Source organism: Danio rerio, chromosome 14 (genome assembly GCF_052040795.2).
Source record: "Danio rerio strain M-AB ecotype USA chromosome 14, GRCz13ab, whole genome shotgun sequence".
In the NCBI taxonomy this organism is placed as follows: Eukaryota; Metazoa; Chordata; class Actinopteri; order Cypriniformes; family Danionidae; genus Danio; species Danio rerio.
The window spans coordinates 45610349-45631147 of NC_141034.1; the positions used below are offsets into that span (position 1 = coordinate 45610349).

General features: G+C 34.5%; 1 protein-coding gene and 1 long non-coding RNA gene across 2 annotated transcripts in view; one reads left to right on the forward strand and one right to left on the reverse strand.

The window, feature by feature from the left end:
- The window catches only part of xkrx (XK related X-linked), a 23970-nt gene extending 5940 nt beyond the window's left edge, over positions 1 to 18030 (forward strand). The window contains 2 exon segments of the mRNA NM_001007406.1: positions 10560 to 10828; positions 16469 to 18030. Of these exon segments, the coding sequence (NP_001007407.1) occupies positions 10560 to 10828; positions 16469 to 17271 (1072 nt within the window). The 3' untranslated portion in view covers positions 17272 to 18030.
- On the reverse strand, positions 3016 to 9673 carry LOC147840894 (uncharacterized). Its single transcript, XR_015508057.1, has 3 exons — positions 6992 to 9673; positions 5604 to 6438; positions 3016 to 3155 (listed from the first exon to the last, which is right to left on the reverse strand). It is a non-coding gene; the product is annotated as an uncharacterized LOC147840894 (long non-coding RNA).
- Positions 18031 to 20799: the final 2769 nt, after the last annotated feature.

The following is a 20799-nucleotide window of genomic DNA, read 5'->3' on the forward strand; positions in this document are numbered from 1 at the left end:
TGAAATAGGGTCATATCTTGGTTGTAAGGGTCTCCAACAACAGTCTAATATGCATGCAAGGTCAAAAAACACTTTCATGGTCTTATAATCTGCATTTATTTTTACCTAATTATGCCAGCGACTCCTGTATGAATCGTCCAGTGATTCATTTGTTCCCAAACCCCTCCTTAGCGCGGAGCTAATCTGCGCTGATTGGACCGATGACAGTCTGTCGCGATTGGTCGACTGCCTTCAGTCAGAGAGGGAAATGGCCAATAGCTAATCAGCAATTTAAAAAGTAATCACAGTTCATACACGCTCGATAGTGTAGGCGTGGATTTTAGCTGCCACACTATGGCGAGTGGATAGTGCCACGGATAACCGAACGAAGGAGACAGTCGTGTACTCGTCATACCACACACACACAAAAACACACACACACCTCCGGATGACAACGCTCCCGCTTCCGCCCGCACCCGCCAGGTTTTAGCCTGAGAACCCGCTCCGTTTTCTGCCCGCCGCGCCCGGTCCCGCTAGAGCGGAGAACACAACCAAAAATCACCCAGTATACAGTCCAGACAGCCAAGCTGTCTGTATAAACACATACACACAGCACAAAGCACACAGAGTTCGTTCGCTCTCTCTCTCTCTCGCTCTCTCTCAAACGCTCTCTCATACCAAGCAGACTCTCTCTTTCTAATTCGCATAGCAATATCCGTGATATTGCTAGACAGCCCGCTCCCGTCCCAAATTAAACCCGTTACCGACCGCTCCCGCGATTTATTCGGAAATTTATTCCCGCGGCTGTCCCCGCGCCAGATTTCTGCGGCGCGGGAATAAATTTCCGAATAAATCGCGGGAGCAGAACTCTAGCACGGAGCTCCATAAACAAACAGCACGCGTCGCGTTTTTAACGTGACTTTGCACGCGATAAGATAATATATCCAGTTAACCTGATACAGTACACGCGGTTACAAGTAACAAATCACAACTAAATACATTTTCAAGCTAGAGTAAACGAGGCAACAACTTTAACCGCACGTACTTACACTTGAGAAATGGAAGAAACCCATCCTGACGTCCAGCAGTTACTCTTTACTGATCCTTCCTTTAACAAACTCAGATGAAGTATTCTTTGTAGCATGTAGCTTCCAGAAGTTTCCAACTGCTTGGTTATAATGCTGAGGTTTCATCTTTGGGTAGAGACTCAATATATCCATCTGCAGTGTGACTTCAATCAACCGGCATGTTTGTGTGTGTGTGTGTGTGTTTGTGGGTGTGTGTGTGTCTGGGTTTCTGCGTCAGAGGGCGGGGCCTCAGGTTTGAAATCTCCCGGGTTTGCGCGTGCACGTGAATAACTTGGTTTCGTTCGTACGTCATGGCGAAACACCTAATGAATCGGTATCAAGGCGACTCGTTCGAAGCACTATGAGTCGACTCTTTTATAGATGAATCAACAGTTTTAAACACTGTATTCTTACAGATTTAAGCCTTAGCTGGATACTTCACTTCACTTAGAGCTGTGTTACACACTACATGGAGGGGAATTTTCAAAAACCCATAATATGGGCTCTTTAATGCAACATGGTGCATCTGTTTCCTCACTTATTATCGAGTCTGAAAAAAATGTTAGAGGAATGCAGTGTTCAGATCCAGCTTTTGGACTAACTCCTTCTTTGAAATGCTTCTGCTTAGGTCAGTAAGACTGAAAAGAGAAGATGAGGGTCAGGGGCACGCTATAAATATCTAACACAATGTCATGAAATCGTTCCTCTTCAAGGAAGCGCCTTATCTTACTCCACTCAGATCTTCCTGTTTATATGACAGACAGCTCAATGTATTGCTTGAGTAAATAGCTGTTGAAAGATAGATTTCTTCTGAAGTGACAACGGTGGTGTGGATTTATGTAAACATATTTTCTTCTGCTGGTATTTTGCGTGCTCATAACATACTTGCAGGTTTGTTGCAGCTTGGCATATTTGGGCTTCAAACACAAAAGTGACTTGTTGATTGCCTGATATAGTAGTGCTAAAATATCCACAAATTAGCAGTTTTCCATATTTTCTGATTCATGTTTTAATTTTTTGTTTATTTATAATTTTGAACTGCATTATGGGATCTTTCTCCTAACAATCTTCTGGGCTCTATTTTAAATCTAAGCACAAAGTCTAAAGCGCATAGCGCAAAAGCATTACGGTCGTGTCCGAATCCACTTTTACTGTTTGAAGGACAGAAAAATCCGCTCTGCCCGCTGGCGCATGATCTAACATGGTTGTGCTTATTCTCTTAATGAGTTAAGAATGTGTTTTGAGCATAACGTGCATTAAACCAATTGCGTTGCGCCATGGTGCATTTGCTATTTAAATGGCAACTTTGCAAGCAGAAAAACAGAGCTTCACTGCGAGAAAACAGTTAAACATAATCTGCAGCGTGAGGATAAAGAACTAACCTCCTCTATTCGACCACTTTACTTTCTCTTTACTTTTAGTCTTGACTTAATTTAGTGGATAAGGAATGGTTATGTACACACTCCACAGAAGACCTCTATTAGCCTACATTATAAATTTAAGCGCAAAGATTTGTTTTAAAAAACTATTTTTAATTCAGTTGTAATTTCCCAAAAATTAACAAATGAACAATAATAATGAAGTGTGGTCAAAAGTTGAGTTATATTCAAACACACGTCCCATATTTATGATCCATATGGTCCAAAACCCAACAGGTGGAAAAATCCAAACTTGATTTTATTAAAACAAATATAAATATGCATTTATAAAAATTAATGCATTTAAAAAAATATTAAAACTGCTAATAATAATAACATTTACAAATACACCTCAACACACCTCCTTTTTAGACATGCAAAAGCAAATGGATTTGCTATTTAAACAACGTGGCACAAAACCTGAAAATGAATGTTGCACTGGTCTGAAAATAGCAACAAAACGCGCCAAACATGTCTTGCCCCTTTTTGCACTGATTGTATGATGGTGCAAACCTTAAAGTGTGAAAAAAGTTACTTGTATTAACATTTGTAATAGTTTAAAGTGATATATTGTCTGGATTGTTGTTCTATATCATGCTACAGAAAAAGTGTTGCATGCAGAACTGTTGCAAACTATTTATTTGTCTTGAATTTAAACAAACAAATTAAATTTAATAATGTTCAACAAAATCTGTTTGTTTAAATTAAAATAAAATAAATTGTTTACAACCACTTAACGTAAAAAAATTGAGTAAAGCCAAGAAATCATCTTTGAATAATTTAGCGCTTTGAGTATAAGAAAAGCGCATTACTAATAAAATGTATTATTATTTTCATTTTTTGTCAGTGTAATAAGCTGCCAGTGCATTTTCTGTTATGTTACAGACTTAATTCTCTATATATTCTATTCAATTCAATTCAATTCAGCTTTATTTGTATAGCGCTTTTACAATGTAGATTGTGTCAAAGCAGCTTCACATAAATGGTCATAGAAACTGGATCAAGGTAGTTCAGTTTTTAGTGTTTAAGTTCAGTTCAGTTTAGCTCAGTTCAGTATGGTTTTAAATCATTACTGAGAGTCCAAACACTGAAGAGCAAATTCATCGATGCGTAGCTCTACCTATCCTGAACCATTCAAGCCAGGGGGCAGAGGCGATATCACTTCTTATATATAATATTACTTCAAACTACTAAAATGTCAATAAAAGTCGCTTTGTTAAACTGTAGAGCTGAATTCTCAACATTAAAAGTCAACTGTAAATAAACAAAAAACACTTGTGAGTCACAAAATACAGAAACTGTTCAATAACAGATACTTTTTATAGTGTAGCTTCCTCTGTTGGCAAGTATTATATATCAAGATCAAAATAGCCATATTCATCATCTCCTTATATAAAACAGAGCCTGTATAGTCGCTATGTAGGAACCTTTAGTGATAAGTCACTAGTAATCATTTTACCGAGCTCTGAATAACAACCTTTTATCAGGCTCTGGTTTCTTTGTGCAGCTTTACTTTATTAGATTAGCATTGACCCACAATTTAGAGACGCCATAATGTTATACATCATTGTATATATGCCATTGTGAAACATGTCTTGGATAGCTTTATAATATTTAATTGCTTTTTTAATTGTTTTCTGCCTCTCATACAACCAATAAACGGTATCATGTTAAACAAACACTGACTGAGTGTTCAGGTGAATAGGGTAAAGAAATATTATTTATCAACTAATAATTTTCTAAATATTCATTCATTCATTCATTTTCCTTTGGCTTAGTCTCTTTATTCATCAGGGGTCACCCACAGCTCAATGAACCGCCAGCTTATCCGGCATATGTTTTACACAGCAGATCCCAGCTGCATCCCAGTACTGGGAAACATCCATACACACTCATTCACACACACATACACTACGGTCAATTTAGTTTATTCAATTCACCTATATCGTATGTCTTTGGACTGTGAGGGGAAACTGGAGCACCCGGAGAAAACCCATGCCAACACAGGGAGAACATGCAAACTCCACATAGAAATGCCAAATGACCCAGTCGGGACTCCAACCAGTGACCTTCTGTCTGTGAGGCGACAGTGCTAACCACTGAGCCTCTGCGTTGTCCCTTTTAATAAATATTATCACCACTAATATTTATCCCGATATGCTTCCTCAGTTGATTGGTTTCCATTTAAAAATTAAGAACTTTTCTCAAGTACAAAGTTTCTAAAATGTTATGTTGAAATATGCAAATCAGGCATTATTAGATAAGCACTATTTCTAATACAGAAACACACGAAATCTGAAATTTGAAGCTAAATTCTGTTAAAATGTTTCTTTTTTATGTGTGGGTCAAAGAGGTTTTTGGAGAGGATTTTGGGAAATTTCTTTTTATCAATAAGAAAATGCATTTCCAGCTTTTTTATTTAATTTTTTTTGTAGACTAGATTGTTGTGTATATAATTAGGTAAATTACACATCCCTCAGTAAAACAATATAAGAATATAGGACTCTGCTTTAGAAATAATCAATGAACACGCATTAAAACACATTTCCAGATTTTATTATTATTAGTACTATTGTAGAATAAAATATTGTATATACAGTTGAAGTCAGAATTATTAGCCCCCCTGAATTATTAGCGCCCCTGTTTATTTTTTTCACCAATTTCTGTTTAACGGAGAGATTTATTTCAACACATTTCTAAGCATAATAGTTTTTTTTTTAATTATTTCTAATAACTGTTTTATTTTATCTTTGCCATGATGACAGTAAATAATATTTTACTTGATATTTTTCAATACATTTTTATACAGCTTAAAGTGACATTTAAAGGCTTAACTAGGTTAATAAGGTGAACTAGGCAGGCTATGTTAATTAGGCAAGTTATTGTATAACGATGGTTTGTTCTGTAGATTATCGAAAAAAATGAGCTTAAAGGGGCTAATAATTTTGTCCCAAAAATGTTTTTTCAAAAATTAATAACTGCTTTTATTCTAGCTGAAATAAAACAAATAAGATTTTCTTTAGAAGTAAAAATATGATCAGACATACTGTGAAAATTTCCTTGCTCTGTTCAAAATAATTTGGGAAACATTAAAAAAATAAATTAAAATCAAAAGGGGGCTAATAATTCTGACTTCAACTGTATATTTAGTCAATTTATGTATGAACTAATCACTCAGTTAAAACAACATGATAATGGCTCAGTTTCAGAGAATGACTTTTTATTGTGAAATGTAATTGTATTCTACAGGCACAAATGAATAAAATGCTATAGAAGAAACGCTTAAAAGAACATTTTGGATGTATTCTTACCACTGGACTGAAAAAACACTACAAAAAGTCAAAATCTCAACACTGACAGGCATGACAAAACATGCTTGTATTTTGCCTGTAGTGTCTTGCCTTAATTTACATGCTTATATGTAAATTTTGCCGGTCAATGCATACCTGAACCGGCTCCTCTATAGGCTGTGTTGAAACTCCTTCTCATTCTTTTACTAAAGAGGCATTCACAGTGGCATTTGCTGTGATAAAACAAGCACAAGTCCTTTATTTTTATTTAGAGTTAGGGTTGGGGTTAAATTGGAGGTGACATATGAGCGACAGAGACATTTGGCCGGCCGACAGTGAAGCTCACGTGATCTGTCACCTGATGCCATACAGTCTGCATACAGCAGTCGAAGAGGAGTGTGAGCTAGAAACTAAATACAGAGACACGACGGTCTCTCACACAATCAGCACGAATGCTTCTTAAAGGGATGGTTCACCCAAATCACCCTCAAATTGTTCCAGACCTGTTTGCATTTCTGTTTTTGTTTTGTTTTTGAACAAAATATTTAGACAAATATTGGAAACCAGTAACCATTGACTTCTATAGTATTTATTTATGTATTTTTTTTTTGCACTTTGAATGTCAGTGGTTAGTGTTTTTTAACATTCTTCTAAATATCTTCTTTTGTATTGAATATAAATAGACTGATATATAGTTGAAGTCAGAATTATTAGCCCCCATTTTAATTTTTTCTTCTTTTTTTAATATTTCCTAAATGATGTTTAACAGAGCAAGGAAATTTTCACAGTATGTCTGATGATATTTTTTCTTCTGGAGAAAGTCTTATTTGTTTTATTTCGGCTAGAAAAAAAGCAGTTATTAATTTCTTAAAAAACATTTTTGGGACAAAATTATTAGCCCCTTTAAGCAAATTTTTTTTCGATAGTCTACAGAACAAACCATTGTTATACAATAACTTGCCTAATTACCCTAACCTGCCTAGTTCACCTTATTAACCTAGTTAAGCCTTTAAATGTCACTTTAAGCTGTATAGAAGTGTCTTGAAAAATATCTAGTGAAATATTATTTACTGTCATCATGGCAAAGATAAAATAAATCAGTTATTAGAAATAGGTTTCTAAAACTATTATGCTTAGAAATGTGCTGAAACAATCTTCCCTCCATTAAACAGAAATTGGGGAAAAAAATAAACAAGGGGGCTAATGATTCAGGGGGGCTAATAATTCTGACTTCAACTGAAGGTATCAACCCTGATTAAATTTTTTCTGTACAGTTTTTTTGATCTAAAAGAAGATATTTTAAAGAATATTGTCGATCAAACAGATTTAGTTAACATTGAGTCAAACATTGAGTCATTTCTCAGGCATGTGGGGAAGTACATTTACTAATGAATTTAATGAATTGTTTTTGTGAAATGTAGCTTTCAAAATATTACTGGTATGCTATGGCATAGTAAGTCATAAGTGAGTCACACTCTGTTAATTCATATGTAGATAAGGAATGTGTGTTAAAATAAACCATTTTATAACAGCAATTCCAGCGTTATGGATGTGACGTTTGCAGTAAAAACTCAAACCATAAATTCACATAATAAGTATACGTTAACATTATACTGAAACATCTGTTTAAATTTTCCAAAACTACTAACCACAGAGTTATAGGATCAGAAAAATATCAATCTGCAAGCAGTTTTATATTTTAAATGAGGAAAATATAGAACAACAATGATTGATGTTATTTTATTTTACATTATTGCATTTATGAGGGAAAAGCTTCATTATGGATGTGACATCTCTCCGGTATGAATGTGACAGATGTGAAATTGGCACGTGTGTGTGACGTTGGTAGATTAAATATAATTGCTTGGAAACATTGACAGAAACATTTCTGAGTATTTTATAGCACTGTCAAATACAAGCCTACACATACAATCCTAGAAAGGGTTTCGCTATTTTGGTGAATTTTGTTCATGGCAAGGTTAACATTTGCATGCAATTGCTCAACAGTGTTTTTTTGTGTGGGTAAAAAACAGAAAATTATATGTATAAAATTTAGATATATTTATTTTTATTCATCATTCAGGAGAAATACATCCTTCTCCCCTCACGCTGTAAGCCTCCATTATTTACCAGATTCCAAATGTATAAATAAATACAGTGCTCAGCATAAATGAGTTCACCCCTCACAAATCTCTCATTTAGATTCATATTTTCTATAAAATGCTTTAAAATATTATATTTGTGCATATACATGAGATTAGTTAATACTAAAGCCAAATTTAAAGCTAATCTAACAAAATAACCTTTGATAACGGTCCAAAAAATAGTACACTTAAATTTATATGTTAGGGAAAAATATTAAATCATAATTTACAAAAAAAAAAGAAGGAAAAAATCAAGAGAATATTTTTTTTTGCTATATTTTGCTTGAATATAAATAAATTATAATAAAACTGAATGTATATAATTATTTTTATTTAGCGTTTGAAATGTTGTGGTCAGTATGAATTTAAAAAATGTTTTGAATGAATGCTCACCAAGTCAGCATGCATTCATCCTTAATACGGGCAAACAGTTTAACCTTTCAAAATAACTGCTCATTTTTAAAAGTGTATTTTATGTGTGATTTATTCCTGTTATTAGGTAGCTTTACAAGATATTCATTGTCTTATTGTCATCAAAGTTAAGAATAACTATGACTTTCTGCTTACAGTTTTGGGAGAAATTAATGACGATACATTAGATTTTTCAGGATTTTTTTTATGTGGAGAACATTGTAGAAGAAAACATCTAAGATGTACATAAATAAATAAATCAAATTCTTTAGTATCACTTTTGATTACAATTTTTCTAAAGTTTAATTTAATACTTAAATGAAGTACGTAATCCTACTGACACCAAATTTTTGGAAGGTAATAAAAACATGAACACACACACGCACACACTTGTTTTTGTGAAATTTACATTACATAGTTTTCCATTGTTTTTATACTGCCGACATGGCGGCTCAGTATTTAGCACTCACAGCAAGAAGGTCGCTGGTTCGAGTTCTGGCTGAGTCAGTTGACATTTCTGTGTGGAGTTTGCATGTTCTCCCCGCGTTTGCACTGGTGCTCTGTTTTCCCTACAGTTCATAGACATGCGCTACAGGTGAATTGAATAAACTAAATTGGCCATGGGTATGGGTGTTTCCCAGTACTGGGTTGCACCTGGAAGGGCATCCGCTGTGTAAAACATATGCTGGATAAGTTGGCAGTTCATTCCGCTGCGGAGACCCAAGATTAATAAAGGGACTAAGCTTAAAGAAAATCACCAAATGAATGTTTTTCTACTGTTCAACCTTTTTGTATTGCCATAACCCCACCCTACCCCTAAACCTAACCCTCACAGGAAACATTGCAGTTTTCCTTTCTCTTATTAGCAATGTCCTCATATTTCACCCCTTCTTGTAATACCTCTATCATATCCATGCCATTATACAGATTTGTATCTTGATATGTTACAAACACACACACATATCTATTTGTTCAAAATATTAGACTGAATTAGACCTGCTCTGCCATTACTGTGGTGATGTTGGGCTTTTCTTTTATGTGGTTAAGTTTTAATACAAGTTAAAGGCAATGCATTATTGAAAATGAGTTTACATTTAGGCAGGGCAAGCTTACAGGTTTTCAAACAGCAACTTTAACAATAAACTTCTCATATTTCAGCAAGCTGATAAACCAGTTTGAAATGTTTCATTGTTAAGATGTTGCTGCCACCTTGTGGATTTACAAGCTCTTTTTCTGTTCTCTCGCATTGCCGGTACTGCCAAAATAAAATCTATGGCATATTAAGGGTGTTTTGAAATATAGAAAGAAACCATAGATATTTTTAAAAATTTTCCAGCAGTTTTATTTTAGTATCTAATATAGTATCTTCAGTATTTATTTAAATCACTTAGCTCTATCCTTTATAACAAACAAACAACAGTCCTTTTCTCAATGTGTATTTTTAACATATTGTAATGTGGTATGGCTGAATAACCAAACTGTTTTTTTATATTCATATTACCCATCTCAATGCTGTTTTATCTGGTAAAATAAAGAAACATATAGCAGGGGTACCCAATTTTTTTTTTTTTTGTTATGATTGGCCAAAAAACAAATTTGATTGAGGGCTGTGGGCCAAAGGTAAATATACCAAACTGCACTGTAAAAAAGAAATCAGGTTGTCCCAAAACAAATCAATCAAGTTAACACATTTAAGTGGATTAAATATAAAGCAATTAAGTTGTCCCAAAAAGATCTCAATCTTGTTTTAGCTCATTTTATTTAGCTAGGTTGAACATGCAGCTATATATATATATATATATATATATATATATATATATATATATATATATATATATATATATATATATAATTTATTTTTTTCTTAAATGATTTCACATTATTTATACATAAATATACTTAATTATATTTTTTTATTTTATAATGAACTTATTTGCAGAAAAGCATAATTTCTTTTTAAAAACAATGGAGAGCAATGCCATATACTCTAGTAAAGCTGCACCTGCCTCTGCTGATGTCTCCTGCATGGTCTTCTATCAATCAGCCACAGTGTATTTTCTAAATTTGATTCATTTACAACCTTTAATTGAAACATTTAGTTTCAGATTATCTTTTCGTAGCTCAACAATGAAACAAACTGCCAAAATTAAAGGTTACCAAATTAAAGGTTTCCAAGGGACAAATTTGGCCGGTGGGCCCTAGTTTGGGCATTTCTGATATATAGTAACTGATTCTTTTTTTTCCTTTCAGGTGCATTGAAGCTATTGTTGTTTACTGCCAGGCGGGTAAAAATGAGGAACCATATGTTACGATATCAAGAAAGATCAAGCTAAAGCATGGTAGAGGCTTAGGCCCGGCCTTCGAATGTGAGATCGGACACTCTGAGCGCAAGCTAGCCGTCCACCGTAATGCCTTCAAACGCACAGCCGTCATCCAGGCCTTCCTCGGCTCCACTCCACAACTCACTCTGCAGCTCTACGCCACCATTCAGGAGAAATACATCCTCCTCCCCTCACGCCGTGAGTCTCAGTTATTTACCAGATTACAAATAAATAAATACAGTGCTCAGCATATATGAGTACACCCCTCACAAATCATTCATTTAAATTAATATTTTCTGTAGGATGCTATAAAATATTATATTTGTGCATATACCGTCAGTACTGAAGCTATATCAGGACTTAATCTGACAAAATATTTTGCGATAGGTCCAAAAATTTGTAGCCCGAATATATATGTTAGAAAAAAATGTCGAATTATAAAATTTAAAAGAGTAAAAATCAAGAAAAACAAAAAACATATAAAAAATTTTTAAATGTTGTTCAAATATATTTTGCAATTTAAATATATTATCTTTTTTTTAAAATATGTTTGGTAGTATTATTTTATAAAATATATCTGTTTAATTAATCTGTTTTGTTCAAATGCACCAATATATATTTCCCCATATTCACTGAGAAATGGATAAAATATTCGTTGGGTGTACTCATTGATGCTGAGCACTGCAAGTCTAATATTATAAAAAGGTCCTCTTTTTTATTATCTAACTATATTAAATATTCAGTTGTTTATCTTGTAGTTTTTATAAAACAAATGTAAGATCGAATGCTATTTTAGATGATGTAGCTTCTGTAAAGAAAATCAGTTCCTTGACTGGCAGCTTTAAGTCTAAATAATTTATAGTTGTGTTATTTATTCCACAAATTTTCTTTGCCATTCTTTGCCATGATGACAGTAAATAATATTTCACTAAATATTTTTCAAAACACTTCTATATACAGCTTAAAGTGACATTTAAGGGCTTAACTAGGTAGGTTAGGGTAATTAGGCAAGTTATTGTATAATGATGGTTTACTCTGTAGACTATCGAAAAAAATATAGCTAAAGGGCCTAATAATTTTGACCTTAAAATAGTTCTTAAAAAATGTAAAACTGCTTTTGTTCTAGCTGAAATAAAACAAATAAGACTTTATTAATATTTATAAAAAATATTATTAGATATACTGTGAAGATTTCCTTGCTCTGTTAAACATCATTTGGGAAATATAAAAAAAATAATAATCCAAAGGGGGCCCAAACTGTACATAAATAATATTCGAAAAAGTTAGAGAAAGTAGAAAATTCTACCTGTAGTAATGAGTTACAGTGAACAAAACTATTGTTCTAGCCAGTCCCTCCCAGATTTTCCCAGACATTTTTCAGATTTTTCTATAAATATGTACACGGACAACGATCTTGTAAAATATTTTTTAGATTATTTATATATATATATATATATATATATATATATATATATATATATATATATATATATATATATATATATATATATATATATATATATGACTATGTTATCCATCTTATAAATTACCTGTCTTAAACTAATGCATTAATTTAGGCTCAAAACAGGTTATAAACTTTTGTCTCACAGAAGCATTGTATTAAATAAGCTAATACATTTTTACGCTCAAAGCAATAGTATATCACATTTACTTAAGCTAAATAATAAGCAGGAATAATGTCCTTTTACCTGGTTGTCATCGCAGACTGAACAGGGTCACTGATCAGGACACTCCGCAGAGGATATATATAATTCCTTCATTAATGTTACTTAATAAAAATACAATTGTTCCTTGTTTAAAAGGTCTGATGCATTAATTAACAGATGCTACTTTTGATTCTTACATTATTAGCGAATGTTGAAATTAACGTTATCTAATGTTAAGAAATGGAAGGTAATTGTAGAGCAGGGGTTCAGCTCTAATCATCAAGCTGCATTTTTTCCTGAAGGTTTAGTTCCAGTTTCCAATCAAACACACCTAAACAAGTTTTTCGAGGTCTTCAGGAATAAAGGCCTTGTAGTTTTCTTGCTTTATGTCATGTGCATCTATGCTTACAAATTGTACCTGAATACACTAAAACCAATGTTCAGATAGTGATTATGGTTTAAATAATGCTCATTGCTTTGTTAATTCTAGACATATCGTGTGGGTATGAATATATTAGCGTATTAAAATGCTTGGGAAAGATTACATAAACTTAGAATAGTTTTCTTTTATTGCAATCTTAAATTCCTTGTTGCTCTTTTCACTTTCACATTCATTCTTATACAATGAAAAGCCAACCAGATTCAAAATGCTGGTAAAATTGGCGACACTAGATTAAGATTAATGTTAATGTCTTTACTAACATGAACAAACAATGAACAATACGTTTATTACAGTATTTGTTCATGTTAGTTAATAAAAATACAGTTGTTCATTGTTAGTTTGTGCTAACTCACGGTGGATTAACTAAGGTTAACAAGCATGAATTCGAAAATGTTGAACTATGACTAATAAATGCTCTATTGTTCAGTATTAGTTCATGTTAGTAAATCGACCTTAATGTAAAGTGTGACTGTAAATTTTATAATAAAAAGACTAGTTATATTTTATTATCTGTTCAAAATTGCATTATACTTGTATATATTTGTTAAGTTGTGAACACTGGTTGATTGCCATTACTTCACAGCTACTTGCCACATAAGTAGATAATTGGACACAAAATATCTGATCTATAATATGATCTATAATATTTTATAAGCTCATTTATCACAAATGCTTTGTTAATAAAGAAAGTAGTGTCCTTCAAGCAGCTTTAAGCCTACACAAATGTAATTTAAAGTAAAAATGAACTGTTGGACATTTAAGGCATAATATACTGTAGTTACTTTTCACAATGTAAATTATTACAGACATGATATATGTGAAAATAAAATCTTACTGAGTTAATGTCTTACAATCCATTACAGTGAATAAAACAATACAACAACAAGATAAATGCTTTAAAATAATACTATAGCTTGTTTTTATTCCTGAAATCCTTCAGTTTCATTTTACCGTAAAGGTAACTGATACTTCTTAGTTTTCTTTCTTATTGATGGAGATTGGAGATAACACCAATTCAATATGTTCAGTTGACTAAAAAAAGCCCCTGATAGTGTCTGACTCATGCAGGCAGTGTGAAGCACACCAGAAAATCCAAGCCGACCCCCTCAGATCAGCTTGGTGTGTCATGGCCTTAAGGGACGGTCATGCTACACTTTTCTATTGACTTCAATTCAAGCTTATTTGAATGTACAAGAAATGAAGGCAGTTGTTTGGCATTTTGCTGCTCTTCATGTTTAAGTTTAGTGAACTTTAGTGACCTGTAAATTCATCTTTCATATTAATCTAAAATTATTTGCATGCACATTTTGTCAGTAAAGACGGTTCTGTAATCAGTTGTAAATCACCGTCCTCTGATTTCAGACGAAGCAGCGTTTACAGCACAGAGCCATAATTTACTGACAAGCTTTACGCAAAAATAACGGATGATTTTAACAGTTTTTTTCTAGATCAAAGATGGACTTTCTGCGATTTGGCAACTGTTTAGGTCACTTCTTAGTGATCTATGGCTATGTGCTGCTGCTAAATCTGAAAGTATGTGAAAATACCACACTTAATATGGATTTACTCCAAACTCATTCCAGAAATTCAGTTGAGTGTCTGAAGTAAGTCCTTATGTGAAAGGATTACATAGTTCAATTATGATTAATGTTGAATCAAGGAAAGCAGTTAAATCCACTATGTGATTTTATGGGTATCTTCCAGCCATTCATAAGCACAGATTACACTGCACTCACAATCAAATCGACAAGTTTAAAATGTTATTAAGAAATATTAGTCACAATTTACACTATTTAGGTTTTCAATAGTTAATACATTTAATAACATGAACTAATAATGAACAATACTTGTAAGGCATTTATTAATAATCATAGTTATTAGAATGATTAAAATCCTAATGCGTGCTTGTTAACATTAGTTAATTTACGGTCAGTTGCATGAAATGACCAACTGTATTTTCATTACCTAATACTGCTTTAAATGTATTACTAGTTGTTGTTCATGTTATTGAATACTTTATCTAATACAAACTTATTGTTAAGTGTTACCTAAATATTTAATCTCATTAACATTATTAATAGCACATACTGAGGGACTGATATCGTGCACAGCTGTAACATTTATGTTTAAACTATATGCTTGCTTGTAATTTAATTTCAAGATCTGAGGTAAACTACAGTTGAAACCAGAAGTTTACACACACTGTATACAAAGGCACATAACCATTTAAAAAGTCAGATGTTAATGTGACTAAACTTTTTCTCTTTTAGGTAAGTTTGGATCATCAAATTTGTTTCTGTTAATAGCAGAATAATGAGAGAGATATTTCCTGAAAAATTGTTATACTTTCCTTGAAAGTCAACATCCAATAAGATTATTATGCCTCTGAAAAAGCTCAGATGAGGGCGTCAAGGTCTGGAAGTTTCTGATTGGCTAATTGACAACATTTGAGTTAATTGGAGGCACAACTGTAGAATAGTATGATGGAACTAAGATTGAACTGTTTGGCCATAATGACCAGTGTTACATTTGGAGGACAAAGGGGAAAGCTTACAAGCCTAGGAACACCATCCCAACTGTGAAGTATAGGGGCGGCAGCAGCATCATGTTGTGAGGCTGTTTTGCTGCAGGAGGGACTGGTCCACTTCACAGCATAGATGGCATCATGAAGAAAGAACATTGCGTAGAAATACTGAAGCAACATCTCAAGAAATCAACCAGGAAATTAAAACTTGGCCACAAATGGGTCCTCCAACTGCTAAATTAGTTAAAATGTACTTTAAGGACAACAGAGTAAATGTTTTGGAGGGGCCATCACAAAGCCCTGACCTCAATCCTATAGAAAATTTGTGGACAGAGTTGAAAAAGCTTGTGCAACAAGACAGCCAACAAATCTGACTCCGTTACACCAATTCTGTTTGTAGGAATGGGCCAAAATTCCTTCAAACTATTGTGAGAAGCTTGTGAAAGGATACCCAAAACATTTGACCAAAGTTATACAGGTTAAAAGCAGAGCTAAAAAAAAAAAATCAAGGAAATGTCTAGAAATTATTAAAAAACTCTATAAAAAAAAAATATATATATATATATATATATATATATATTCTCTCATTATTCTGGCATTTAGCAAATGTAAATAATATAGGTAACCTTAACAGACCTAAAATAGTAAAAGTTTAGTATGATTTACCACCAGACATTTAAAAATGGCTATGCTCCTTTTTTTTAAGAGTATATGTAAACTTCTGGTTTCAACTGTTAATGCTGTTAATGCTGGCACTTTTAATATAGCTATTAACATCACATTGGTAACTTTTAACACAGGATAAAGCACATACTCTGCATCTGATGTTGCTGAAAAAGACAATTTGTGCATCGCCATGACAAGACAAAAACTCTGATTACCATGGAAAAGATGCGCGTCACAGTGCTGCATCCCATGTTAGGACACAATGTTAGCTGAATGAAAAAAAGATGCTTTAAATATCACGATTGCCTTTGAGTGCTAAACTAGTTTTCACATATTTTTTAATTTGGATCCGACTACAACTCATGCAGCATTTCTAAAAAAATTACATGTAACTTTAAAATTAAAAGGCAGTGAGGTTGAAGCCAATTTCACAGTCAACCAGGAGTCTCCAGAGACAGAAATCCCTGTTGTAAAGTGTATCCATGATATTTTTCTTTCCTATATCTGTATACTAATGCTCACCCTTTCTGTGTTTACAGTAGCCCTGATGATCATTTCCCTGATATCGATCACATACGGGGCTTTAGTGTGCAGCGTTCTGGCCATACAGATCAAGTATGACGACTACAAAGTGCGTATGAAACCCACTGCCTACCTGTGCATGATCCTCTGGCGAGGGTTGGAGATCGCCACGCGGATCACTACCTTGGTGCTCTTCAGTACGGCGTTTACAGTTTGGGTGGTCCTAGTGGGCCTGATCAACCTCTTCATCTTCTTCTTCCAGCCATGGGTCGAGTTCTGGGCTAGGCGTGCATCGCTGCCTGAAAACGTAGAGAATAACTTTAGTAAACTGGGGACTACCGTGGTGCTCTGCATGGTGACGTTTCTCTACGCCTGCATTAATATTTTCTGTTGGTCTGCCGTGCAGCTAAACCTTGCCGACCACGATCTGGTGGAGAAGCAGCCCCGCTGGAGGAGCTTGGCTGTTTATTACACCCTACGCTTCGTGGAGAATGTGACCCTCATCGTCTTGTGGTACTATTTCAAGTCAGACTTCTATGAATATGTGTGCACGCCATTGTTGGTGGTGCAACTCATCGTGTGCTACACTCTGGCTGTGCTCTTCATGCTGCTCTTCCATCAGTTTTGCCATCCGTGCCGGAGACTTTTTCACTACAACGTCGAGGACTGTCTACGCTGCGCATGCTGCTGGAGGAAAAAACAATCACAGTCACTAGCAGAGCAAGCAGATGATCCTCAGGTTGAGGTGCCTCCTGACCTCACTAACCATTTGACTGTTAAAGAAACCGATATATTGGACGATATCATGGAAGCTGCATGAAATAGGCCTGTCGTTCTCTTATTGTAGCGCTGTTTAGGGCCATGCTCGGCATATTTGCACATCCGGACTCAGGAGTATTATATTGAGATGATGCTAACTCTACTGTACTTCTTGAAGGAACAATTGATTTTAAATGGTCCTATGAAAGCTTCAGGAATTATCTTGTTTTATGCTATTTAGAGACATCTTACAGAAAATCGGAGGTGTAGCGCATGATAGTAAGCTTATAAAGGCGTTGTGGTGAGGGTAGCTCATCATTTATTAATTGTAGAGTGCTGAGTTCTTCATTGAAGACCAAAGAATGCCCATAGTTGAGTTATGCTGTGATGATTCACAAAGGCTGCTTTCATTAGGAAGCTGCATGGCCAGTCTGTTGGCCAGGTGTGTGGGAGATGAGCCAGTTTTGGAGCAATGAAAACCGGTAACATTTTGGCATCTGTTGCACTAACCTTTTCCTAGGAACTGGAATTCAACAAGCCAAAGAGCCTTCTTAAAATTGTTCTTAAGTTTGCATTAGTTGTCTTGTGTTTTTAAACGAATATAAATATATATTAAGAGTGGCTTTAATGTTCTAAACCCGCATTTGCCTTAATAATGTGTGATATTGAATAGACTAACGCTCTTCGTTTTTTCACTACTAAAAGAAATATTTGTTTGTTTGTTTTGTATGGAAATACTTTTTGCCTGTGTGGTTTTGCCTGACTTATGTGCCTCTTTACTACTGAGTTAGAAAATATGAATAAAGATGCATTGGATATCTGAATCAGGCCTGGTGATTAAGCTAAAGCAGGCCCTTTACAAATATGTTGAACTCATGATGAAGATTTTGAGGTCACTCACAGAAACATTAAGAACATGTCTGTGTCATATTTCAATTTTAGATATAAATAAAGATATTGAATGTCCTAATGTGAACAATAAAATTATTATTGTCAAAAATATTGTAATATTGCACATTTTATGATATTTAGCTACTTTCATTTTACATTAGACCATAGGTCTCAAACTGGATTCCTGGTGGGCCGCAGCTCTGCACAGTTTTGCTCCATCCCTAATCAAGCACAGCTGATCTAATCAAGGTGTTCAAGATTACTAGAGACTATATCTGCGTCCCAAATGGCACACTATACACTATGCACTCATGCACTATGTACTTATGCACTTACACACTCAACAGGATAGTATAAGTATATAGTGGCGTCCCAAATGGCACACTAATGTGTTTTTACTAAGCGAAAATTCAAGCCGTTTCCCTGATGACGTTTGACGGTCGCCAAATCGGTGAAATAAACGACCGAATTATCAGATAATATCTGCCGTGAGTGTTGCCGCATTCACCATCGGGAGGCGCTAAAATCACTGTAGTAGGAGAATTTTGCTTTCACCATCCAAAATAAATAAAGTTATTCAACATGTGCGTCTGATAGCTCCGCCCCTTCCGCTACGTAAGCAAACCTGCGGTCGTTGAGTGCGTGAAGTGTCCATCATTCCACACTTCTTTTTAGCGGCTGAATGAGTGCATCATCCGGGTAATTAAAGTGCACTTATTATTTTTAGAGTTTTCAGTGTGAACACACTACTTACACTATTTATACTACAAAATGGCGTAGAATAGTGCATAAGTATGCGATTTGGGACGCAGCTTAAAGCTGTGTCCCAAACACTTATGCACTATTCTGCGCCATTTTGTAGTATAAATAGTGTCAGTAGTGCGTTCACACTGAAAACAATAATAAGTGCACTTTAGTTACCCGGATGATGCACTCATTCAGCCGGTAAAATAAAGTGTGTAATTATGGACTCAACGGCGGAGATCTAGATTGGATATGCAGCCGGCTGGAAGTGCGATATGCACATTAATATAGCAGCATTTTTTATGACACTGTTTAACAAAAGTTCATATTTTTACAGTTCTGTGACGAATGGGTTTAGGGTTGGGGTGGGAGTAGGCGTTAAAAAATAAAATTGATTGGGTAATTATTTAATTAGGTAACATAAATAATACTCGGTACAACTACTGTTTTTATCTTACTGTGACGGTTGGGGTGGGAGTAGATGTTAATAAATATCAATAAATGACAAATTTAATAAGTAATAGAAAAAATTCTCGTTAACTTCCGGCTGCAAACGTGTCCGATCTAGCAATAACCACTCAACGACTGCAGTTTTGCTCACATAGCGGAAGGGGCGGAGCTATCAGGCGCACATGTTGGATAAATTTATTTACTTTTAATGGTGAAAGCAAAATTGTCCACCGAGAGTAATTAAAGCGCCTCCCGATGGTGAATGTGGTTCAATTGGCTTAGTCCCTTTATCAGGGGTCGCCACAGCGTAATGAACCGCCAACTTTTCCAGCAAATGTTTTACACAGTGGATGCCCTTCCAGCTGCATCCCAATACTGGGAAACACATGTCACATGCACACACATACACTACGTCCTATTTAGTTTATACAATTCATCTGTACCGCATGTCTTTTTGGACTGTGGGGAAAACTGGAGCACCCAAAGGAAACCCAGGCCAACACAGGGAGAACATGCAAAGTCCACACACAGGGTCTCTAAATGTTCAATCAAGTCAAATTGACTTTTTAAGGCCATTTTAAGACTAAAATAAATTAAATTTCAGACTTACACAAGGCTAAATGTTAATAGCCAAGTTAAAGCCTTAAAAAACACAGTAAAATTATTGTTATTATAATGAACATAATTAAACCATATTATTAAGTAATTAAAGTTAATAATTTAACATTTCTTTAAACTTTTAATAAAATATATTGTTAGTTATTGGATGGATGTTGGCCCAATTGCGTATAGGGTTAAATAGACATACCAAAATTAAGACCCGTTTAAAATTATTTAAGACCTACACCTCAATATTTCAGTGGATTTAAGACTTTTTAAGACCAAAAAAAGGTTTTTTGGTTTTTTTTAATGTAACGTTAAGACTTTTTAAGAACCTGCAGATACCCTGCACACAGAAATGCCAACTGACCCAGTCGGAACCAGACCTTCCTGCTGTGAGGCAACAGCCACCGATATTTAAATTTTAAAGTACAATTTGTATTAAAACAAATTTGTATTTAAAAAATACACATAAGAGTAAATGTTTTCATAATATATTGGAAACGCAAAAGAGCTCAAGTGTCCTCACGTAAGTTACAGTTAAGAGTTAGATTAGCATTACATGAAACATGTCGACAACTCAACCAATTACAATTCAAAACAGTGAAATTTGACTTTAAAATGTCCGTATTTTTCGTCACATGATATAACTATTGGTCGTTTCATATTTCCATTGCAAAACAGTTGTCAGAAATTTAATATTTCGCTTTGGTATTTAGTTACTTTCGTCTTACCTCATTATTTCATCATTACACGTTGGTTAAAAGGTTAAAACACTTCTGTGAACGGGAAAGCCCCGCCTACTCGATTTGATTGGCTGTCAGTCTTTTCATCAGATTGGATTTCTGACGCAAATCAATTTTTTTTTCATAAGAAACATTCTTTTCTCTCCTCAATCTTCGTG